Source organism: Cervus canadensis, chromosome 10 (genome assembly GCF_019320065.1).
Source record: "Cervus canadensis isolate Bull #8, Minnesota chromosome 10, ASM1932006v1, whole genome shotgun sequence".
Lineage (NCBI taxonomy): Eukaryota > Metazoa > Chordata > Mammalia > Artiodactyla > Cervidae > Cervus > Cervus canadensis.
Window position 1 is genome coordinate 44866904 of NC_057395.1, and position 18467 is coordinate 44885370.

The window sequence follows — 18467 nt, forward strand, 5'->3', positions numbered from 1 at the left end:
TATGAGAGTATTCTAATAGTTATATAACTACGGACAAGGTACAAGCACTCAAAGTCTGTTTGCAGATTGCGTATGGTGTCCTAAAGCTATTAATAGTTAACTTCCAATAAGGACTTTGCTAAATGTCTGGTTTTGGTATCCTGTTCAGGATTTCACCACTGTAAGATCTGTAAAGCAAAATAATTTTGCTGGTGGGAAATGTAGAAAAGGAAATTTATGTTCTTTTGAAGTTTTAATTCTTCATTAAGGGAAAATATTTTGAAAACTCCTTATTAAACACTTTTGTATGTGAGTGTGTTTGTACTGTAAGGTAGTTGTTTCAATTGATGTTTGACTGAGATTGGCTTCATAATAGAAAAATAAAAAAGATTACTGTGTAGAGTTTCTTGTGCAACTAACGGTTACAAATTGTTCAGCACATCTCGTCACTATTTGATACTTAAGGTTACATTGATTAAAAAAATCAAACAAGTTAACTGATTTCAATTCTCTTCTTACTCTATGGGCACTGGTTTAGTCATGCTCCTCCTACAACATGTCAGCTAACATTGGATCTTGCAGCTGGGTGTTACCTTCCTGTTATTTATAACTGTGAGTGAAGAAGAAAAAAATCAGTCTGCTTACTCAGAGGAGAAACAGGCAATGGATTCCAAAAGGCAAGTGAAGCTTAATGATGGCCACTTCATTCCTGTCCTGGGATTTGGAACCTATGCACCTCCAGAGGTAAGAGTAGTGGTTTAGGGTTGAGATATAAAAATAGCGGATATAACATGAGTGAAAGGGATGTGGGGTCTCAAGTTTTGAGTCCCCATGTGACACTAGGAGGGTCATTTGGTTCATTAACCAGGCTAGAACCATGGCCTATGACAGAGGAGAGAAAGAGAAGTTAAATATTACATTTTTTTCCTTTAGGAAATATCATTTGGGGCAATCATCAACCCTATTTTTTTTGTCCTTATTCCTATGGAAACTGTATATGTTTTTCTCTTGGATGCTCTTTATGACTTTTTAAAATATGTAGAAGTAATTTGGAAGTAAGTTTCTCAAATAAAGCAATAATTTCTTAAAAAAAAAAGGAACATTTATTCAGCATTATGAACAAAATAATCCTGCCATTTGTAACCACACAACTGGTTAACTGGGAGAACATTAAGCTAAGCGAAATTAGCCAGAAATAGAAAGACAAATATTACATGATATCTTTATAGGTGGATTCTCTAAAAGTGAACTTGTAGAAGCAGAGAATAGAGAAATGGTGACCAGAAGCTGGGTCAAGCCTGGGAAAAATGGAAAGATGTTGGTCAATGGTATAGACCTTCAGTTATGGGATGAATAAGCCTGAACAACTGATGTAGAGCACAGTGACTATAGTTAAAGATAATGTGCTATAACATGAGATTTTGTTAGATAAGGTTTTAAGTCTTCTTACAAACAACCTTAATAGTTAGCTATGGGAGGTGATGGATCTGTTACCTAGCTTGATTGTGGTGATTATTAACTGTGGACTCTTATGTGAGAACATCACTTTGTACACCTTGAATGGATACAGTTTTATTTGGTGTATTCTGTGTAGTTTCACTGGTAGACAGAGGTCTCAAATGCTTTCACTTGGTTTCTTGTTGCTTTTACCAGGCACCTTATATCTTTGTATGTAAGTATACATCTCACAGTATAAATGCTACCCATGACTACAACTTAAGCTGAGCCTTTTGGCTTCTAACAGCAAATCACCGAACCTGGAGGTGTTCTTGGGTCTTCTGAGGTCAGCAATCAACCACTGGTTGCCTGGGGTTGAAGGGTTCCTGGGTGTCCATGGAATAACTCACCAGGAATGTTCAGGGAAACTATCATGGGTTCATCGCCACACATATAGAACTAACCAAAGGCACAAAAAAAAGTTGACCCTTGGGAAGATCAAAGCTTGTACCTTAACAATCTCTTAATCATGTGGATATTCAACATTTCTGTTTATGTAGACTGCTAAGAGTGAAGCTCAGGAAGTCACCCAATTCGCTATAGAGGTCGGGTTCCGCCATATTGACTGTGCTCATGTGTACCAAAATGAAGAGCAAGTTGGCCAGGCCATTCGAAGCAAGATTGCAGATGGCACTGTGAAGAGAGAAGACATATTCTACACTTCAAAGGTGCTATGAATGTTATGTGTGAACATGTATGCAAGTGATTGTGCCAAGGTGACAATTATATAATAGGATCATTTGTTTGGTGATCTATGCTTATTGGTAAATTCCTAAAGTATTAGAATTCCATGGTGGTTCAGTGGTTAAGACTTGGTGCTTTAATGCCATGAGCCCAGATTTGATCCTTGGTCAGGGAAGTAATATCCCACAAGCCTCACAGTAAGGCAAAAAAAAAAAAAAAATTCCCTGAAGTATTATTGATAAAACTTCCTTTCTTTAATCTCTACAGCTTTGGTTAACTTCCCTTCGACAAGAGTTGGTCCGATCAGCCTTGGAAAAATCACTGAAAAATCTTCAACTGGACTATGTTGATCTCTATATTATTCATTTTCCACTGGCTGTGAAGGTTGGAAATATGTGTGATCACATCAATTTTATTTCTTGTGTTAGAATGTGCATCAGCTTGCATGGATGGTTGAATTAAGATTTGTCTTAGTAGGTTGAAGGGACGATTACACTAGAGTAGAATCTCCCAAACAATAATTTGTGATCATCTTTTTACTGAGGTTCTTTGACTCCCTTACATGACTCCCTTACATGCCTCTCAGAGAAAAGATTTAATAATCTGAGAGTCTCTGCCAGAAAAACTTGAGGAAGTAGAAGCAGGCCAGTTCTGCACACAGTCCTGAATATGATTCCTGGGTCTCTGGGAATTTCATGAACCAAGAGTTTTGTGCAGCCGTGGTGAGCATGACACTGCCTTATATTGAACATGATGAGTTTCTCTTGTCTTTCACCCTTTCAAGTTGAGCATGTTTGGTTGTGCTCCCTCTGGGTGCATCTAAATTTTGTTCCTTTGTAAGGACTTGGGAGAGATTGCTTCCTCTCTTGCCTGACTGCATGATGAGGTTTGTAGACTGCACTTAGCTGTTAAGAATGGTTTACTGAGAACTCTTGATTTCAAGTTACAAAAAGCAGCTCCAACCATCTGATGCACAATAGCTTAGTGGACTATGCAGATGACAAGTCATAGCCACAGACAGCTTGGGGATTCTCAGTACTCTTCAGAAATATCTCCTAATTTCTACTGATTTCTATTCCTTATCAGGATGTTGCTCATGGTTTGCTTATTTTTTACTGATAATTTTCCACTGGTGGCAAATATGACCTTGGGGCAGCTCAAGGTTCATGGCCATGACCATTTGAGGCCCTTGATCTTCCACAATGGCCTCAAAGATCATTGATCTTTGAGACCTTGATCTTCCACATTCTGTACCAACTAGAGGAGAGTGTTGCTGGTTCATGTGCCTGCCCTAGGGCATCTGATGCTCAGAGGTAAAAGGAAATCTGATTATCTAGCCCAGGTCAAGTTTGAAATTTTTATTCTGGAAATAAAGCCATGTAACTTACTGCCATTCTCAGATCAGAGATATTTCAAAAGAGGGAAGTACAGACAAAATTAACAGAAGTCACTTGAAGTCCTTTTTAGGACCTAGAAAAATTGTACTTATTACAACACGTATTGAGTGTAAAAAAGTAGAATAAGCCTCCCTCCTAAAGACCTTGCTTACGTCTCCATATGCAATCACTTTGCAAATGTTAGTATCTAGAAAGTTGTAAACCTACCTCATGTAGGTTTAATCCCAGGTGCCTGGAAGCCTTGCTAAATGTGGAGAAATTATTTTGTGACATGTTTAAAATGACTGCTTCTATTCTAGCCAGGGGAGGAATTATTTCCAAAAGATGAAAATGGAAAACTGATAGCTGACTCAGTGGATCTCTGTCACACCTGGGAGGTGAGTTCCAAGAGTAGAGAATTAAAGGAGGAGCCAGGAGAGTGGAAACCTCCATCAATTCTTCTGCCTGTGAGAATGGGCTGCGGGCCATCAGACTCAGCAGTTCATGACCTCTAAGGGATATGATGCTGGGGTTGTGGGGAGAAAACCATTGCTGAAATGTTCACAGAGAGGAACAGAGGAGGAGAATCTGGGACAGTGAGACAGATATTTATTTCCTTCCATGTGATATGTGTTCTCCAGGGTTTTCCAAGGAGGAGATGGCAATTCTTCTTTTTGTGTCATGCCATTCTTCCCATCTTTCATTCTTGATAATCAATGCTAATTCTTGCTGGATGACACTTTTTACAGATTTTTTTTCAGCTTTTATTCTTGTTCTATTGCCCATTCCGAGTGACTGCTCACCACCCCTCCCTCCTAGGCCCTTGAGAAGTGTAAGGACGCAGGGCTGACCAAATCCATCGGGGTGTCCAACTTCAACCACAAGCAGCTGGAGAAGATTCTGAACAAGCCAGGGCTCAAGTACAAGCCAGTCTGCAACCAGGTAAGCAGCTTAGCTCCTCTCCCTCCTGCTCTTCACAACCTCCTTCTGCCCTGGAGCCTGATGTCTGTCTGTCCTCTCCTCCTGTTCATCCGACCTTTGTGGGTCAAAGGATTCTAGAGAGCGGAGCCTCTCTCTGGACTTTGTGAATGAAATCCATAACGATATCTCTGATAAAGCCTGGGTGGATAGGTGTGGAGGTCTTCCTGGTAAATTGTGGGTAGAATCCAGAACTAGAGGAAGGAGGCATATCCCTGAGATGGAAGGATGACCAGATGGAGGGTGAAAGTGACTTGGAGCGAACTGCAAGCAGGAAGGAAGACAATGAAAACCTGGAATGGATTCATGTTGAGGTTTGACAGAAACCAGCAAAATTCTGTAAAGTAATCATCCTCCAGTAAAAAATCAATTAATTGAAAAAAAAAAAACTGGAATGGGAAGTAATAAAGAGACAAATCAGCTGAGATGGATGTTAAGCATTCGTGTGGGGTTCTGTTGGCTGAATCCAAAATCTTGGTGTCTCAGCATTTATGAGTCTCAACAGGCAGCAAAGAACAGAAAAATATGCTGGAGATGATGGAAATCATCCAGGTTAGAGGGTTAATTTAAAGGCTCATGGTGATGCTAACATTACATGAAATATTTACTCAGAAACATTTACTCAAATGTAGAGCCCACCTTTTGATTATTCAGTCTTAAACTGGTTTTCCCATACATGTCTATCATAAAATTAACTGTATAAACACACTTTTCTCTATTTCTCTCTTGGTGTTGATATTTGCAGCTTACATCTTTTCCTGTCACATTAATAATATCTTTCCATATAATCTGACACTCTTCTCTGTTGACATTCTTCAGGTGGAATGTCACCCTTATCTCAACCAGAGGAAACTGTTGGATTTCTGCAAGTCACATGATATTGTTCTTGTTGCCTATGCTGCTCTGGGATCCCAACGACTAAAAGAATGGTATTGAACCCTAATGTAGAGAACGAGGAATTTATTTAAAATTCAATTTTTGATAAAATAGTTTAAATCATATATTACTCAGATAACTCATAGGCACAGGGGATAAGCAGGGAGGGATGGAATGAATCCTTCCCTGTTATCTTCCCATCACCCAGCCAATTTTTCTACATTGTATTAGATTGTTGACCCATCAATAACAAATGTCTGCCTTAAAATCTATATATAATCCCCCAGTTGAGACCAGAGACACAAGTTTATATCATGATTTACTTATTTATTAAACAATGAACATGTTTCTAAAAATACATGTCTAAGCCTCACATATCTTTTATTTAAAATTGGGATAATAATATGTAACTTCCAGGTCTATCATGGTAACAAATTTCACTATGAATCATTTTTGTAAACATCTATAGAAAATTGAGTAATATAAAAAATGATGAAATGAATAGTTCTATATTTTGGACTATTCAACTTGTATCAATACCTGTGAAAAGTGACAATTAAAAAAAAATTTCCCAGTCTTTTCCCATCACTATTTCTTTTTGTGCCATTGTGCAAACTTTAGAGCTATGAATGGAGAAAAACAACAAATGAGAATTAAAAAAGGAAAAAAAAAAATCCAGGAGTTTGGCAGTTCTGGTCTCACTCAAACATGCATCCAAATGACTGTGAGAACTTTGTAAAATAGATTGGGAGGTGCCACAGTTGAGTTTCTGATTCAGTGTGTCTGCATTTAAGCTGGGAATTTGTATTTCTAACAAGATTCCCAGTAATGCTGATGCTCTTAGTACATGGGCCACACTTTGAGAAGCACTGGTATAGATTGGACATACTTGGTCTGTTTGGTAAAACTACTCACAAACTGAGTACTTAGTCTCAGCTCCTCAGCATTTCTGAATTTCCTTCCAGGGTGAACCTGGACCTGCCCGTTCTCTTGGAGGACCCAGTTCTTTGTGCCATTGCCAATAAGCACAAGCAGACCCCAGCTCTGGTTGCCCTTCGTTATCAGATACAACGTGGGGTTGTGGTTCTGGCCAAGAGTTACAACAAGAAACGGATCAAAGAGAACATACAGGTAATGAGGGGGCTGTGGGCAGAGGGCTCCTAAGGAATATCCTTCACGAGAGTCATTCTTTGTCTGTCTCTCAAGACTTTCCTTGCGTCAAGACAAGTTACCAGTTCTTCTCTGTGCATGAATGTGTTTTGTGTGTTCCCGGTGATTTTCTCCTCCTGATGTGGCAACAGGAGAGGCGGCATGGCTGGAGAGGGTTCAGGTTGGACAGAAAATAGATATTTTAGTTTCAGAGTTATGTCAGCCATTTATTCTGTCATCTCGTGCAAATGACATCTTATTTTCTTTGTTCTCAGTTGATGAAATTGCATTATGTGATTTTTTTAGACCATTTGAACTGCTCTAACAAAATATCACAGATTGAGTGCCTGAGAAAAATTGAAATTTATTTCTCACAATTTTGAAGCTGGAGATCTGAGTCAGGGTTCCTGTGTGGTCAGTTGAGGGCCCTCATCTAGGTCACAGGCTTCTCTTTGCATCTTAATGTCATGGAGGGGGCAACAAAGCTCTCCCAAGTCTCTTATGTGAATATGCTATTTTAAAATCTCATTCGTGAGAGCTCCACTATCATGACCTATCAAAGGCTCCATTTCTAACACCATCAACATGTAAAGTTCAGTTCAGTTCAGTTCATTTCAGTCACTTAGTTATGTTTAACTCTTTGTGACCCCATGAACCACAGCACACCATGCCTCCCTGTCCATCACCAACTCCCAGAGTTTACCCAAACTCATGTCCATTGAGTCGGTGATGCCATCCAACCATCTCATCCTCTGTTGTCCCCTTCTCCTCCTGCCCTCAATCTTTCCCAGCATCAGGGTCTTTTCAAATGAGTCAGCTCTTCGCTGACTTTGGGTGGCCAAAGTATTGGAGTTTCAGCTTCAACATCAGTCCTTCCAATGAACACCCAGAACTGATCTCCTTTAGGATGGACTGGTTTTATCTCCTTGCAGTCCAAGGGACTCTCAAGAGTCTTCTCCAACACCACAGTTCAAAAGGGTCAATTCTTTGGCACTCAGCTTTCTTTATAGTCTAACTCTCACATCCATACATGACTACTGAAAAAACCATAGCCTTGACTATACAGACTTCTGTTGACAAAGTAATGTCTCTGCTTTTTAATATGCTGTCTAGGTTGGTCACAACTCCTTCCAAGGAGTAAGCATCTTTTAATTTCATGGCTGCAGTCACCATCTGCAGTGATTTTGGAGCCCCCAAAATAAAGTCAGCCACTGTTTCCACTGTTTCCCCATCTATTTGCCATGAAGTGATGGGACCAGATGATATAATCTTAGTTTTCTGAATGTTGAGTTTTAAGTCAACTGTTTCACTCTCCTCTTTCACCAAGAGGCTCTTTAGTTCTTTTTCACTTTCTGCCACAAAAGTGATGTCATCTGCATATCTGAGGTTATTGAAATTTCTCCCGGCAATCTTGATTACAGCTTGTGCTTCCTCCAGCCCAGCATTTCTCATGATGTACTCTGTATGTAAGTTAAATATCAGGGTGACAATATACAGCCTTGACGTACTCCTTTTCCAGTTTGGAAGTTTGGGGGCACAAATACTATGGCAGCAATCTTTAACCCCCAAGCCATCATGGTTTTATTTTGTGTTTCCCTGAATATTATAGGGTTTCATCTATATACATTTAACCTTCTTGAGTTTCTCTTTGTGAAGCTCCTTTTCAAGACTTTGTATACTTTAGCTAGGTTGTTTCTCTTTTGATTTATTTGTGGGAGACCATTATTGTACCCTTAGTCACAGCTATACAAGAAACTCTCCCCACTTTCAGGATTTAATGCAGAGATCATTTCTGTGTCTCTTGATTCTGTGTTTTGACAATCAGCCTGAACTCAGCTCAGCTGCTGTCCTCTAAGCTGGTTTCGCTCATGCATTTGCAGCTCTGTGCAGAGCAGCTCAGCAGCTCTGCTTTAGCAGGTGGATATGACTCTTGTCAGAGGAACCTGCAAGCTTCTTCATGTAGTTTTACATATATATTTGGATAGACTGTGGTCAACTAACCTGGTTATCACCTCAGCACAGTACTATGATCCATAGTCAGTGAATGGAAAAAATAATACTCTTCATTTCTAGACTCAGAACTGACTCATCAATTCTGGCAACATTCACTGTCCAATGTTAAAGATCCATCTAAGTCAAGGTCAAGTGTATGGTCCCCGAAAAACTTGTTTCTGTGTTTCCATTCAAATTTGGCCTTGCAATACACCTAGAATTGGTTTTCCAGTATAATATGAAAATGGTTACATATATATTTATTTACTAAATGGAAATCTAAGACAGCAAGGATACCAAATCAATCTATCCTAAAGGAAATCAACCTTGAATATTCATTGGAAGGACTGATGTTGAAGCCGAAGCTGTAATACTTTGGCCACCTGATGTGAAGGGCTGACTCATTAGAAAAGACCCTGATGCTGAAAAAGACTGAGGGCAGGAGGAGAAGGGGACGACAGAGGATGAGATGGTTGGATGGCATCACTGACTCGACATGGATTTGGGTGGACTCCGGGAGTTGGTGATGGACAGGGAGGCCTGGCATGCTGTGCTTCATGGGGTTGCAAAGAGTCGGACACAACTGAGCTACTGAACTGAACTGAACTGAACTGAACTGAAGAATGTCTTGGCTAATTTTTATTGGTTCTTTTTTTTTTTTTCCATTTATTTTTATTGGTTGGAGGCTCTTCTTTTATTTAAAATTTGGTATCACTTTACTGACTTCTACAAGAGAATATGTATGTCAGTCTTTGATTAATGTTGCATTGAAACACTAGATCACTTCAGAGAAAACAAATTTCTTTATAAACTGAGCTATCCATTTCATGATTACGATGTGAATTTTTAATATATTAGGTGTTCTTTAATGTTTAAACTTTTCATAACTTTATCTACAAAGGCATTTACATAAAGTTTCTTTTAGATTTATTCATAGATAAAGAGTAAGTTTGATATCAGATTCTTGGATAGGCTTTTGCAAGGAAGACTCCTCCCCACATGGCTTCAGTGCAATGCTGTCACACTTAGGGTGTGTTGGGGAGCGTGAAGCAGTCTAATGTTTGTTCAGGTGCAAGTATTGGGGCAAGAAAGTCCAAAGACAAAAGAGTACATTTCTTTTCAGTCTGAAGTGATTCACTTAGAAAGATAAGGGACTGATGCACTGTAATGTTTGTGAGGCAGATAGAAAAGGAGGTGTGGGAAGGAGAGGTGAGAACTCAGCAGAGAGTCCCAGGCTTGTTCACCTGGAAGCAGAGGACAGACACGTCTTCCCTGTCCCCTCTTCTTGTCCCCATCCAGCTGGAAAGTCCTCCAGTCCCCAGGGGGAGGCTGTCTTCTTGGCAGAGAGGTGAATATGATTCTTCTTTCCTTCCAGGTGTTTGACTTTGAACTGACTCCAGAAGACATGAAAGCAATTGATGGCATCAATAGAAATATAAGATATTACGAATTTCTACTGTAAGTGATTTGCAGATGTTTCACACACATGGTTTTTTTTTTCCCTGTAGCAGGCAGATCAGTAGGGAAACTAAGCTTTTTAAAAGCTTGAGTCTAGGAAGACAGTCCTGATTCCAGCATAGGAGCCAACCAGAGTCTTCTGCAGACCTCAAACCAGAGGTTTTCTCCTGGTCTCTGTCTCTGACCAACAGAAATGATTGGGACCTCGGACAGCCCTTCAGTAAAATCCTCAGGGTTGACATCGTGGTGATTTCACTACTTTGTGCCCTAATCCCTGTGCCTGGTGCACCTCCTCTCAGGGCCGAGGGACCCAGTAAACACAGGGCACAGTGCCAGCAGCCCACTATTCTTACAGGGACCTGCAAACATGTTTAATTCTTCTTACATCAGGATAAAATGGTTATATTAATAAAAACTGTAAAATAATGAATCCTTTCTGGATTACATTCATGTTTTGTTGTTCTTGTTTAGTTGCTTAGTTGTGTCCAACTCTTGGGACCTACAGACTGTAGCCTGCTAGGCTCCAGGGTCCATGGGATTTCCCAGGCAGGAATACTGGAGTGAGTTGCCATTTTCTTCTCCAAGTTATCTTGCCAATCACTGAACCCATGTCTCCTACTTGGCAGGTGGATCCTTTACACAGACCACCTGGGAAGCCCCCATTCACGTTATTCCTAACACAATGATAAAACATCTTGTTGATACTTTTTTATGGAGGAAGGTCCCATGAAGGCCAACCTGCAACAGTTTTGAGAAATCACATGGGTCTGCTTCCACCCCGTCTCCTAAGGGTCTGGTGAATTTTCTCCCTTAGGGGCATTTCTTCTCCAAGACACAATCAATTTCTTTCCAATTAATCTCTTCATTGATCTTTTTTCCCTATTACAATTCCCATGTCCTCATCCTTGTTATCTCACAAAGCTGAATTACCAGTAGATCATGAGCTATACTGACCCTCCAGTGAGAGACTGCTGTGTCCTTAACAGGACACACTCAGGTAAGATCATTTGGGTCTCTCTCGTTTCTTGAGTCAAGACACTGCAGTTTAGCCTTTGTCCAGCAGAAGTCCATCCCCTGGGGAGCCCCCATCTGCTTGACTTTGACTTAGTCACTAACACAGAATTCCAGCTGCCTCATTACTGCAGGAGAATGTCAGGATTGAAGAGATAGAAGAGAAATTTGGAAGAGAGTTTAGAGAGGAGGGAATGCAAATTATTGGTACAGCGAAGATTTTGTTTGAAGGGAAAGATCTTAAAACTCTCCCTATTGTTTATAAATCTATATCACAATTCTGATAAAATACATTATAAATAAAAAAAAGGTGGAAACTTACTTTTCTGTCCTTAAAGACTTTCAAGTATAATTCTATCTTCTCCTTCATTAGGCTGTGAATGCCTAGACTTATTCTTCTTTGTGGGCTCAGGTCAACAGCACAGCTCCTGGCACATGGAATTGCTCAGAATGCACTCTTTAATGAATTGAATTGAAAAGGACAAGTTTAGAAAGAAAAGTAGAAACATGGAGAAAAAGAAAACCATAGTTATACCTATTACTGAGTAACCAATGTTTTAACACATCATAAATTAAGGACATATCAATGCCAATTTGTCTTGTAGGATTATTCAGGTGACTGTGGTATCTCTTCAATAGATTAGAATTTCCTTAATGGAGACAGTCTGTATTTTTGGGGGTACTCAGTATCTGCTTATCCATGGATGTGCAAAAAAAGAGCAGCTAATTTGTTCGCTAGCTATGATCCTTCTCATCATCTAGGGACAGAAGTTCCATGAAGGGGCTGAAATGATCTCCAGAGTTAGCCCCAGGTCTTGGGCACTCTTAAAACTGTAACCTGAGTCAAACTACCTGTCACCATGGAGTGACAATTACACGTGAATGTTGGGACTGGATGTGCAGGTGACATGTGCACATGGAGCAGACACTTGATGTGTGTTTGTTGGGGGAGAAGGAGGGATGTGTTTGTACATTTTGAATTTTAGCCCATCCTGACTGCACTCACAGAGTAATGCTGTCTATGACAACATGACAAAATTAATAAATGAATCCTCCTTCTCTTTCAGTGGTATCAGTCACCCTGAATATCCATTTCTTGAAGAATATTGACTCTCGGGTCTCACTGTGGTTCTTCAAGAATTTCTTGCTTCTGGGGCTGTGAAGAGGATTTTTGTAAGTGGTGAAGGTGCTTGAATGAAGTGTCTGAACTTTTGAAAATGCCTTTCCTTGTGAAAAAATAAAGTTTATGAAACAATTAAAACTTCAAAGTAAGAATGTTCTTTTTTTCTGATAATTAAAAAAAATACAGGAAATTTGGAAAGTAAGAGAGACATGATAGAAAATAAAGATAAGCTGTGATTCACCATTATATAATACTTTGGTACATTTTCCTTATAGAATCCTATACAAATTTGTGTGCATGATTATTTACAAAGACAAATAATCTTCAATCTACAGGTTGTATACTTTTCAACTTAGCATAATCATCTTGGTAAGCTAAAATATGATTTAAAAAATCCAGTATTATATTTTGCTCTCTGTAAAGCAGCACATCTGATTAATTTCTTTAATTTCTTAATTGTCTGGCCATGATTAACATTTTGATAAATACTTATATATTTTGCCATTCATTCACTGGTTGTCATTCACTCATTCATTCAGCAAAACTTTATTGAACATTCTTTAGTAAGACATTGTTTTATCAATAAATATTAACTAAATGAGAAATCCTTGAGTTTATAGTCTAGTGGAGGATGGTACAGTGAATGTCATCAGGAGATGTTAGAAATGGGTAAGTGCCTGTTGAGAAAATCCTGCACAATCTCTCACATTTCTGTCCATCTGTTAGGCAGAGACACCAACTACCCTTCATCCCACACAACTTTTCATTTGTACAAGAAACAGCCTTGAAACATAGAGACAGTGGCTCCTTGCATTTCTCTGGAACAGAAAACTTTAAGTCCAGGAAGGAAGAGTGTTCATGTAACATTTGAGGGCAAGGAATTGGCTGATGTGGGTGGAGTTTAGTAAGGGAAGAAGACAGGAGTTGACAACAAGCTGAAGAGCCAGTGGGGCAATGGGGTCTGTGTCATGTAGGTTTTTGAGAGGTCTTTACTCTGAGAGAAGTGGAGAATGATATTTTGGTTTTGGGCACAGTAGTTACATGAGCTGACTTGTTTTCAAAAAAATCACTCTGGTTGTTATGTTTAGAAGAAAAAGAGGAAAAAGAGCCCTTTATTAGGACTCTACAGGAATTTAGATGAGAGGTGATGTTGGCTGGAACCACAGAAGGATCAGTAAAGATGGCCAGAGGTATTGGAATAGGAGCTTATTTTAGGGGCAGCATTAATTAGACTGCTAAAATGTTGGACATATGGTGAAAGGTAAAGGGGAATCAAAGTTGACTCCAGGTGTTTGTGTTTAAGTGACAGGAAATGCAGATACCATTTTCTCAGATGGAGAAAATTCAGGGAATCTCATTTTGTGGGAAGATCATGAGTTCAGTTATAGATACATATCTTTCAAATGCCTTTACATATCCAAGTAAAGATGTGTGTATAGAGTTGGACATGCAAGTAAATTAGAGAAAAGGTTTAGACAAAATATTCATATCTGAAATTTGTCAAATATAGCCTCTTAAAGCCATGAAACTAACCAGTCAGAGATACTACATTATGCAGTGAGTGGTGTGGACAGGGAAGTCAAGCTTCATGAGAAATAAGCATTAAGAAAATGCTTAAAAACAACAACAACCACCACCAAAAAAAAAAAAAAAAACAAACCCAAAAACAAAAAAACAAAACAAAAAAAACCCCCCCAAAACTGAAGGAACCAGCAAAAGAGGCTGAAAAGGATCAGCGAGTGAGGTAGGAGGGACTGTTCTTAGAAGGCATGTGAAGTAAGTGTTTGCAGGAGAAAAGAGTCCAGTGCTTTCAATGGGTCAAGTAAGAGAAGATTGAAAATGGATCACTGGATTCGGCAGTTAACCTTGGCAGGATCAAGTGCAGCTTTGAAAGAGTAGTGAAGGCAAACCCTGAGTAAAGTTGGTTCAAGAAATGATGTGAAGAGACCAATGTAGAACAGAGTATACACAGTTTTCAAAGACTTTGCTGTAATGAGGACCACAGAATCGGTCAGCCACTAAGGAAGAAAGTGAAATCAAGGATGAAGTTCCCGTGTTTGGGGAGATGACCACCTGCCTCTGAGGTCAGAGGAACATTCCAGCAGAGAATAAAACTCATGATGCAGCAGATGGAGGTGGGGCTGACATGAACCATAAATGTCTTAGTTAATGCTGCTGCTATAACAAATGACCAAAAACTTTGTACTTTGAAGCAACACCAAGGTATTCATTTGCATATCTGGAGGTCAGAAATTCAAAACACAGTTCTGAGGTCTAAAATAAAAGTCCCAGCAGGCTTGTGGTCTTTTCTGGAGTTTGTAGGGGAACTCCATTTTGTTGCTTTATCCAACTCTTAGAGAACAGGTCTTGGGTTGTTGAAAGAGTGTGTTTGCTAAGACCAGAGTGTTCTCTTGGTAACACTCTGTTATCCTTTGCCCTGCTTCATTTGTATCCCAAGGCCAAACTTGCCTGTTACTCCAGGTATCTCTTGACTTCCTACTTGTGCATTCCGGTCCCCTATGATGAAAAGGATATCTTTTTTTGGTGTTAGATCTAGAAGGTCTTGGAGGTCCTCATAGAACATTCAAATTCAGCTTCTCCTGCATTTGTGCTTGGGGCATAGTCTTAGATTATTGTGATATTGAATGATTTACCTTGGAAATGGACCAAGTACCTTCTGTCACTTTGAGATTGCACCTAAGTACTGCATTTTGGTCTCTTTTGTTGACTATGAGGGTTACTTCATTTCTTCTATGGGATACTTCCCCACAGTAGTTGATATAATCGTCATCTGAATTAAATTCACCCATTCCCATCTATTTTAGTTCACTGATTCCTAAAAAATCCGCATTCACTCTTGCTATCTTCTGTTTGACCAAATCCAATTTACCTAGATTCATGGGCCTAATGTTCAGGTTCCTATGCAATACTGTTCTTTAAAGCATCAGATTTACTTTCACCACGACACATCCAGAACTAGGTGTCATTTCTGCTTTGGCTCAGCCTCATCATTCTTTCAGGTTGTATTTCTCCACTCTTCCCTAGTAGCATATTGGACACCTACTGTCCTGTTGGAGTCATCTCTTATGGTCGTATCTTTTTTGCTTTTTCATACTGTTCATGGGGTTCTCAAAGCAAGAATTCTAAGTGGTTTGCTATTCCCTTCTCTAGTGAGCCAATTGTTGTTGGAACTCTCCACCATGACTCATCCATCTTGGGGGCCATGTATGGCATGACTCATAGTTTCATGAGCTACACAAGGATGTGATCCATGTGATCATTTTGGTTACTTTTCTGTGATTGTGATTTTCATTTTGGAGGCCATTGGATTGAAATTCTTGCTCATTCTGTCTGCCTTGTGATGGATGAGGATAAGAGGCTTGTGCAAGTTACCTGATGGGAGGGACTGGCTGTGGGGGAAACTGAGTCTTGCTCTCGCGGGCAGGGCCATGTTCAGTAGATCTTTTATCCAATTTTCTGCTAATGAGTGGGACTGTGGTTCTTCCCTGTAGTAGGGAAAATTACTAGGCTATTCAGGCATGACCTAAATCAAATCCCTTATGATTATACAATGAAAGTGACAAATAGATTCAAGAGATTAGATCTGACTCAGTGCCTGAAGAACTGTGGATGGACGTTCATAATATTGTACAGTAGGCAGTGACTGAAACCATCCCCAAGAAAAAGAAAGGCAAGAAGACAAAATGGTTGTCTGAGGAGGCCTTACAAATATCTGAGAAAAGAAGAAGAGTGAAAGGCAAAAGAGAAAGGGAAATATATATGTAACTGAATGCAGAGTTCTGAAGAATAGCAAAGAGAGATAAGAACCCCTTCATAAGTGAACAATGGAAAGAGACAGATTAAAACTACAGAATGAGAAAGACTAGAGATCTCTTCAAGAAAATTAGAAATACCAAGGGGACATTTCATGTGAAGATGACCACAGAAAGGACAGAAACTGTAAGGACCTAACATAAGCAGAGGAGATTAAGAAAAAATGGCAAGAATACACAGAAGAACTATACAAAAAAGATGTTAATGACCTGGATAACCAGGTCAGTATGTTCACTCACCTAGAGCCAGACACCCTGGAGTGTGAAGTCAAGTGGGCCTTAGGAAGCATTACTATGATCAAAGCTATTGGAGGTGAAGGATTTCCAGCTAAGTTATTTCACATGCTAAAAGATGATGTTGTTATAGTGTTTCATTCAATATGGCAGCTAGTTTTGAAAACTCAGCAGCGGAAAAGGTCAGTTTTCTTTCCAATCCCAAAGAAGGGCAGTGTCAAATAATGTTCAAACTACCACATAATTGTGCTCGTCTCACATGCTAGCAAGGTAAAGCTCAAAATCCTTCGAGTTAAGCTTCAATAGCAGATATACAAGATGGGTTTGGAAAAGGCAGAGGAACCAGAGATCAAATTGCCAACATCCATTGGATTACAGAAAACACAAAAGAATTTCTGAAAAACATCTACTTCTGCTTTATTGACTAGGCTCACACCTTTGACATTTTGGATCACAAAAAATTGTGGATACATCTTAAAGAGTTGGCAATACCAGACCACCTTACCTCCCTCATGAGAAACCTGTATGCAGGCCAAGAAGCAACAGTTAGAATTGGATATGGAATGACAGAGTGGCTCAAAATTGGGAAAGAGACACATCAAGGCTGTATATTGTCACCATGCTTATGTATATTACATGCAGAGTATATCACACAAAATGCCAAGCTGGATGAATCACAAGCTGGAAACAAGATTCGGGGAGAAATATTAATAACCTCATGTATGCAGATGATGTCACCCTTATGGCAGAAAGGGAAGAGGAACTAAAGAGCCTTTTGATGAGGGTGAAAAAGGAGAGTGAAAAAGCCAACTTGAAGCTCAACATTCAAAAAACTAAGATCATGGCATTTGGTCCCATCACTTCATGGCAAATAGATGGGGAAACAATGGAAGCAGTGACAGATTTTATCTTCTTGGGCTCCAAAATCACTGTGGACGCTGACCTTAGCCATAAAATTAAAAGCCCCTTGGAAGAAAAATTATGACAAATCTAGGCAGCATATTAAAAAGGAGAGATATCATTTTTCTGACAAAGTTCTATATAGTCAAAGCTCTGGTTTTTCCAGTAGGCATGTACAGATGTGAGAGTTGAACCATAAAGAAGGCTGAGTGCTGAAGAATTGATGTTTTCAAACTGTGGTGCCAGAGAAGGCTCTTGAGAGTTCCTTGGACAACAAGGGAATCAAACTAGTCAATCCTAAAGGAAATAGACTCTGAATATTCATTGGAAGGACTAATGCTGAAGCTGAAGCTCCAATACTTTGGTCATCTGACCAGAAGAGGCAACTCATTGGAATAGACCCTGATGCTGGAAATGATTAAGAAAAGGAGGAGAAGACGGTGACAGAGGATGAGATGATTAGATGGCATCACCAACTTGATGGACATGAGGTTGAGCAAACTCTGGGAGACAGTGAAGGGTGAAGTGTCTGGCGTGCTGCAGTCCATGCTGTGGTAGAGTTGGACACCACTGAGGGACTGACAACAGAACACTCTGTTCTTGATCTTGTAGACTCTCCCAACATCTCAGAGACAGCACATAGTGTCTTCGAATCTCTTATCTAATGCTCCTATCTTCCCACCTCCTCTTTGACTACAACACTTCCAGGTCCCACGTATAAGGACTTTGTGATTACACCAGGATGACCCAGGTAATCCAGGAACACCCCCATCTCATGGTTTTAATCACCTTTGCTAAGTAGTTCCCTGACCAGTTTCAGAACTTGTGCCCCCTGCTATGGAAGCACAGAATCCTTACCACTGTACCACCACGGAAGTCCCGGGTTCAGAAAATTTTAGCCATATTTTCATCAGATACATTTTCTGCCCTTTTCCCTCTCTCTTCTCCTTCTGGAACACCCATCATGTGAATGTTAGTATGTTCTATTTCCTAGTTAGAATAACATTCTTATTACTGTTCTGAATTCTGGTAAATTATTAATCTTATTAGCAGATTTTTTTCAGGTTTTTTTTTTTTTTTTCATTGTTTCATTTGAAACAGATTTCTCTGTCCTCTCATTTTGCTTAACATCCTCTGTGTCTGTGAAATTAGGTGAAATAGTTACCCATCCTGGTTTGCAGGGCTGTCCTTGTGTGTACACGTCTCTGTGCAGTCTGTGTGCCCAGAGGCTTTGGAGCAGAACTGAAGTTGAGCTGGTCAGAGGTCAGCCTTTCCCAGGGCATGCTGGCAACTGTCACCTCGGTGGGAGGGGGAGGGGCAGACTAGAGCCAGAGCCCAGTGTGAGCAAAGGCTTCTCCTGTGTGCAGTGGCTGTCCC

General features: G+C 39.9%; 1 protein-coding gene across 3 annotated transcripts in view; it reads left to right on the forward strand.

Moving 5' to 3' along the window:
• Positions 1 to 565: 565 nt before the first annotated feature.
• LOC122448512 (prostaglandin F synthase 1-like) overlaps positions 566 to 18467 on the forward strand; it is a 54492-nt gene continuing 36590 nt past the window's right edge. Inside the window, exons 1-9 of one of the 3 annotated variants that reach the window (XM_043479859.1) lie at positions 566 to 723; positions 1977 to 2144; positions 2428 to 2544; positions 3857 to 3934; positions 4356 to 4478; positions 5334 to 5443; positions 6356 to 6521; positions 9907 to 9989; positions 12068 to 12261. In XM_043479859.1, coding sequence (XP_043335794.1) covers positions 643 to 723; positions 1977 to 2144; positions 2428 to 2544; positions 3857 to 3934; positions 4356 to 4478; positions 5334 to 5443; positions 6356 to 6521; positions 9907 to 9989; positions 12068 to 12110 — 969 coding nt within the window. In that variant the 5' untranslated portion in view covers positions 566 to 642 and the 3' untranslated portion in view covers positions 12111 to 12261. Of the gene's footprint in view, positions 724 to 1976; positions 2145 to 2427; positions 2545 to 3856; positions 3935 to 4355; positions 4479 to 5333; positions 5444 to 6355; positions 6522 to 9906; positions 9990 to 12067; positions 12262 to 18467 lie in introns of those variants that run through there. The other 2 variants (XM_043479860.1, XM_043479862.1) reach the window with 2 other exon arrangements.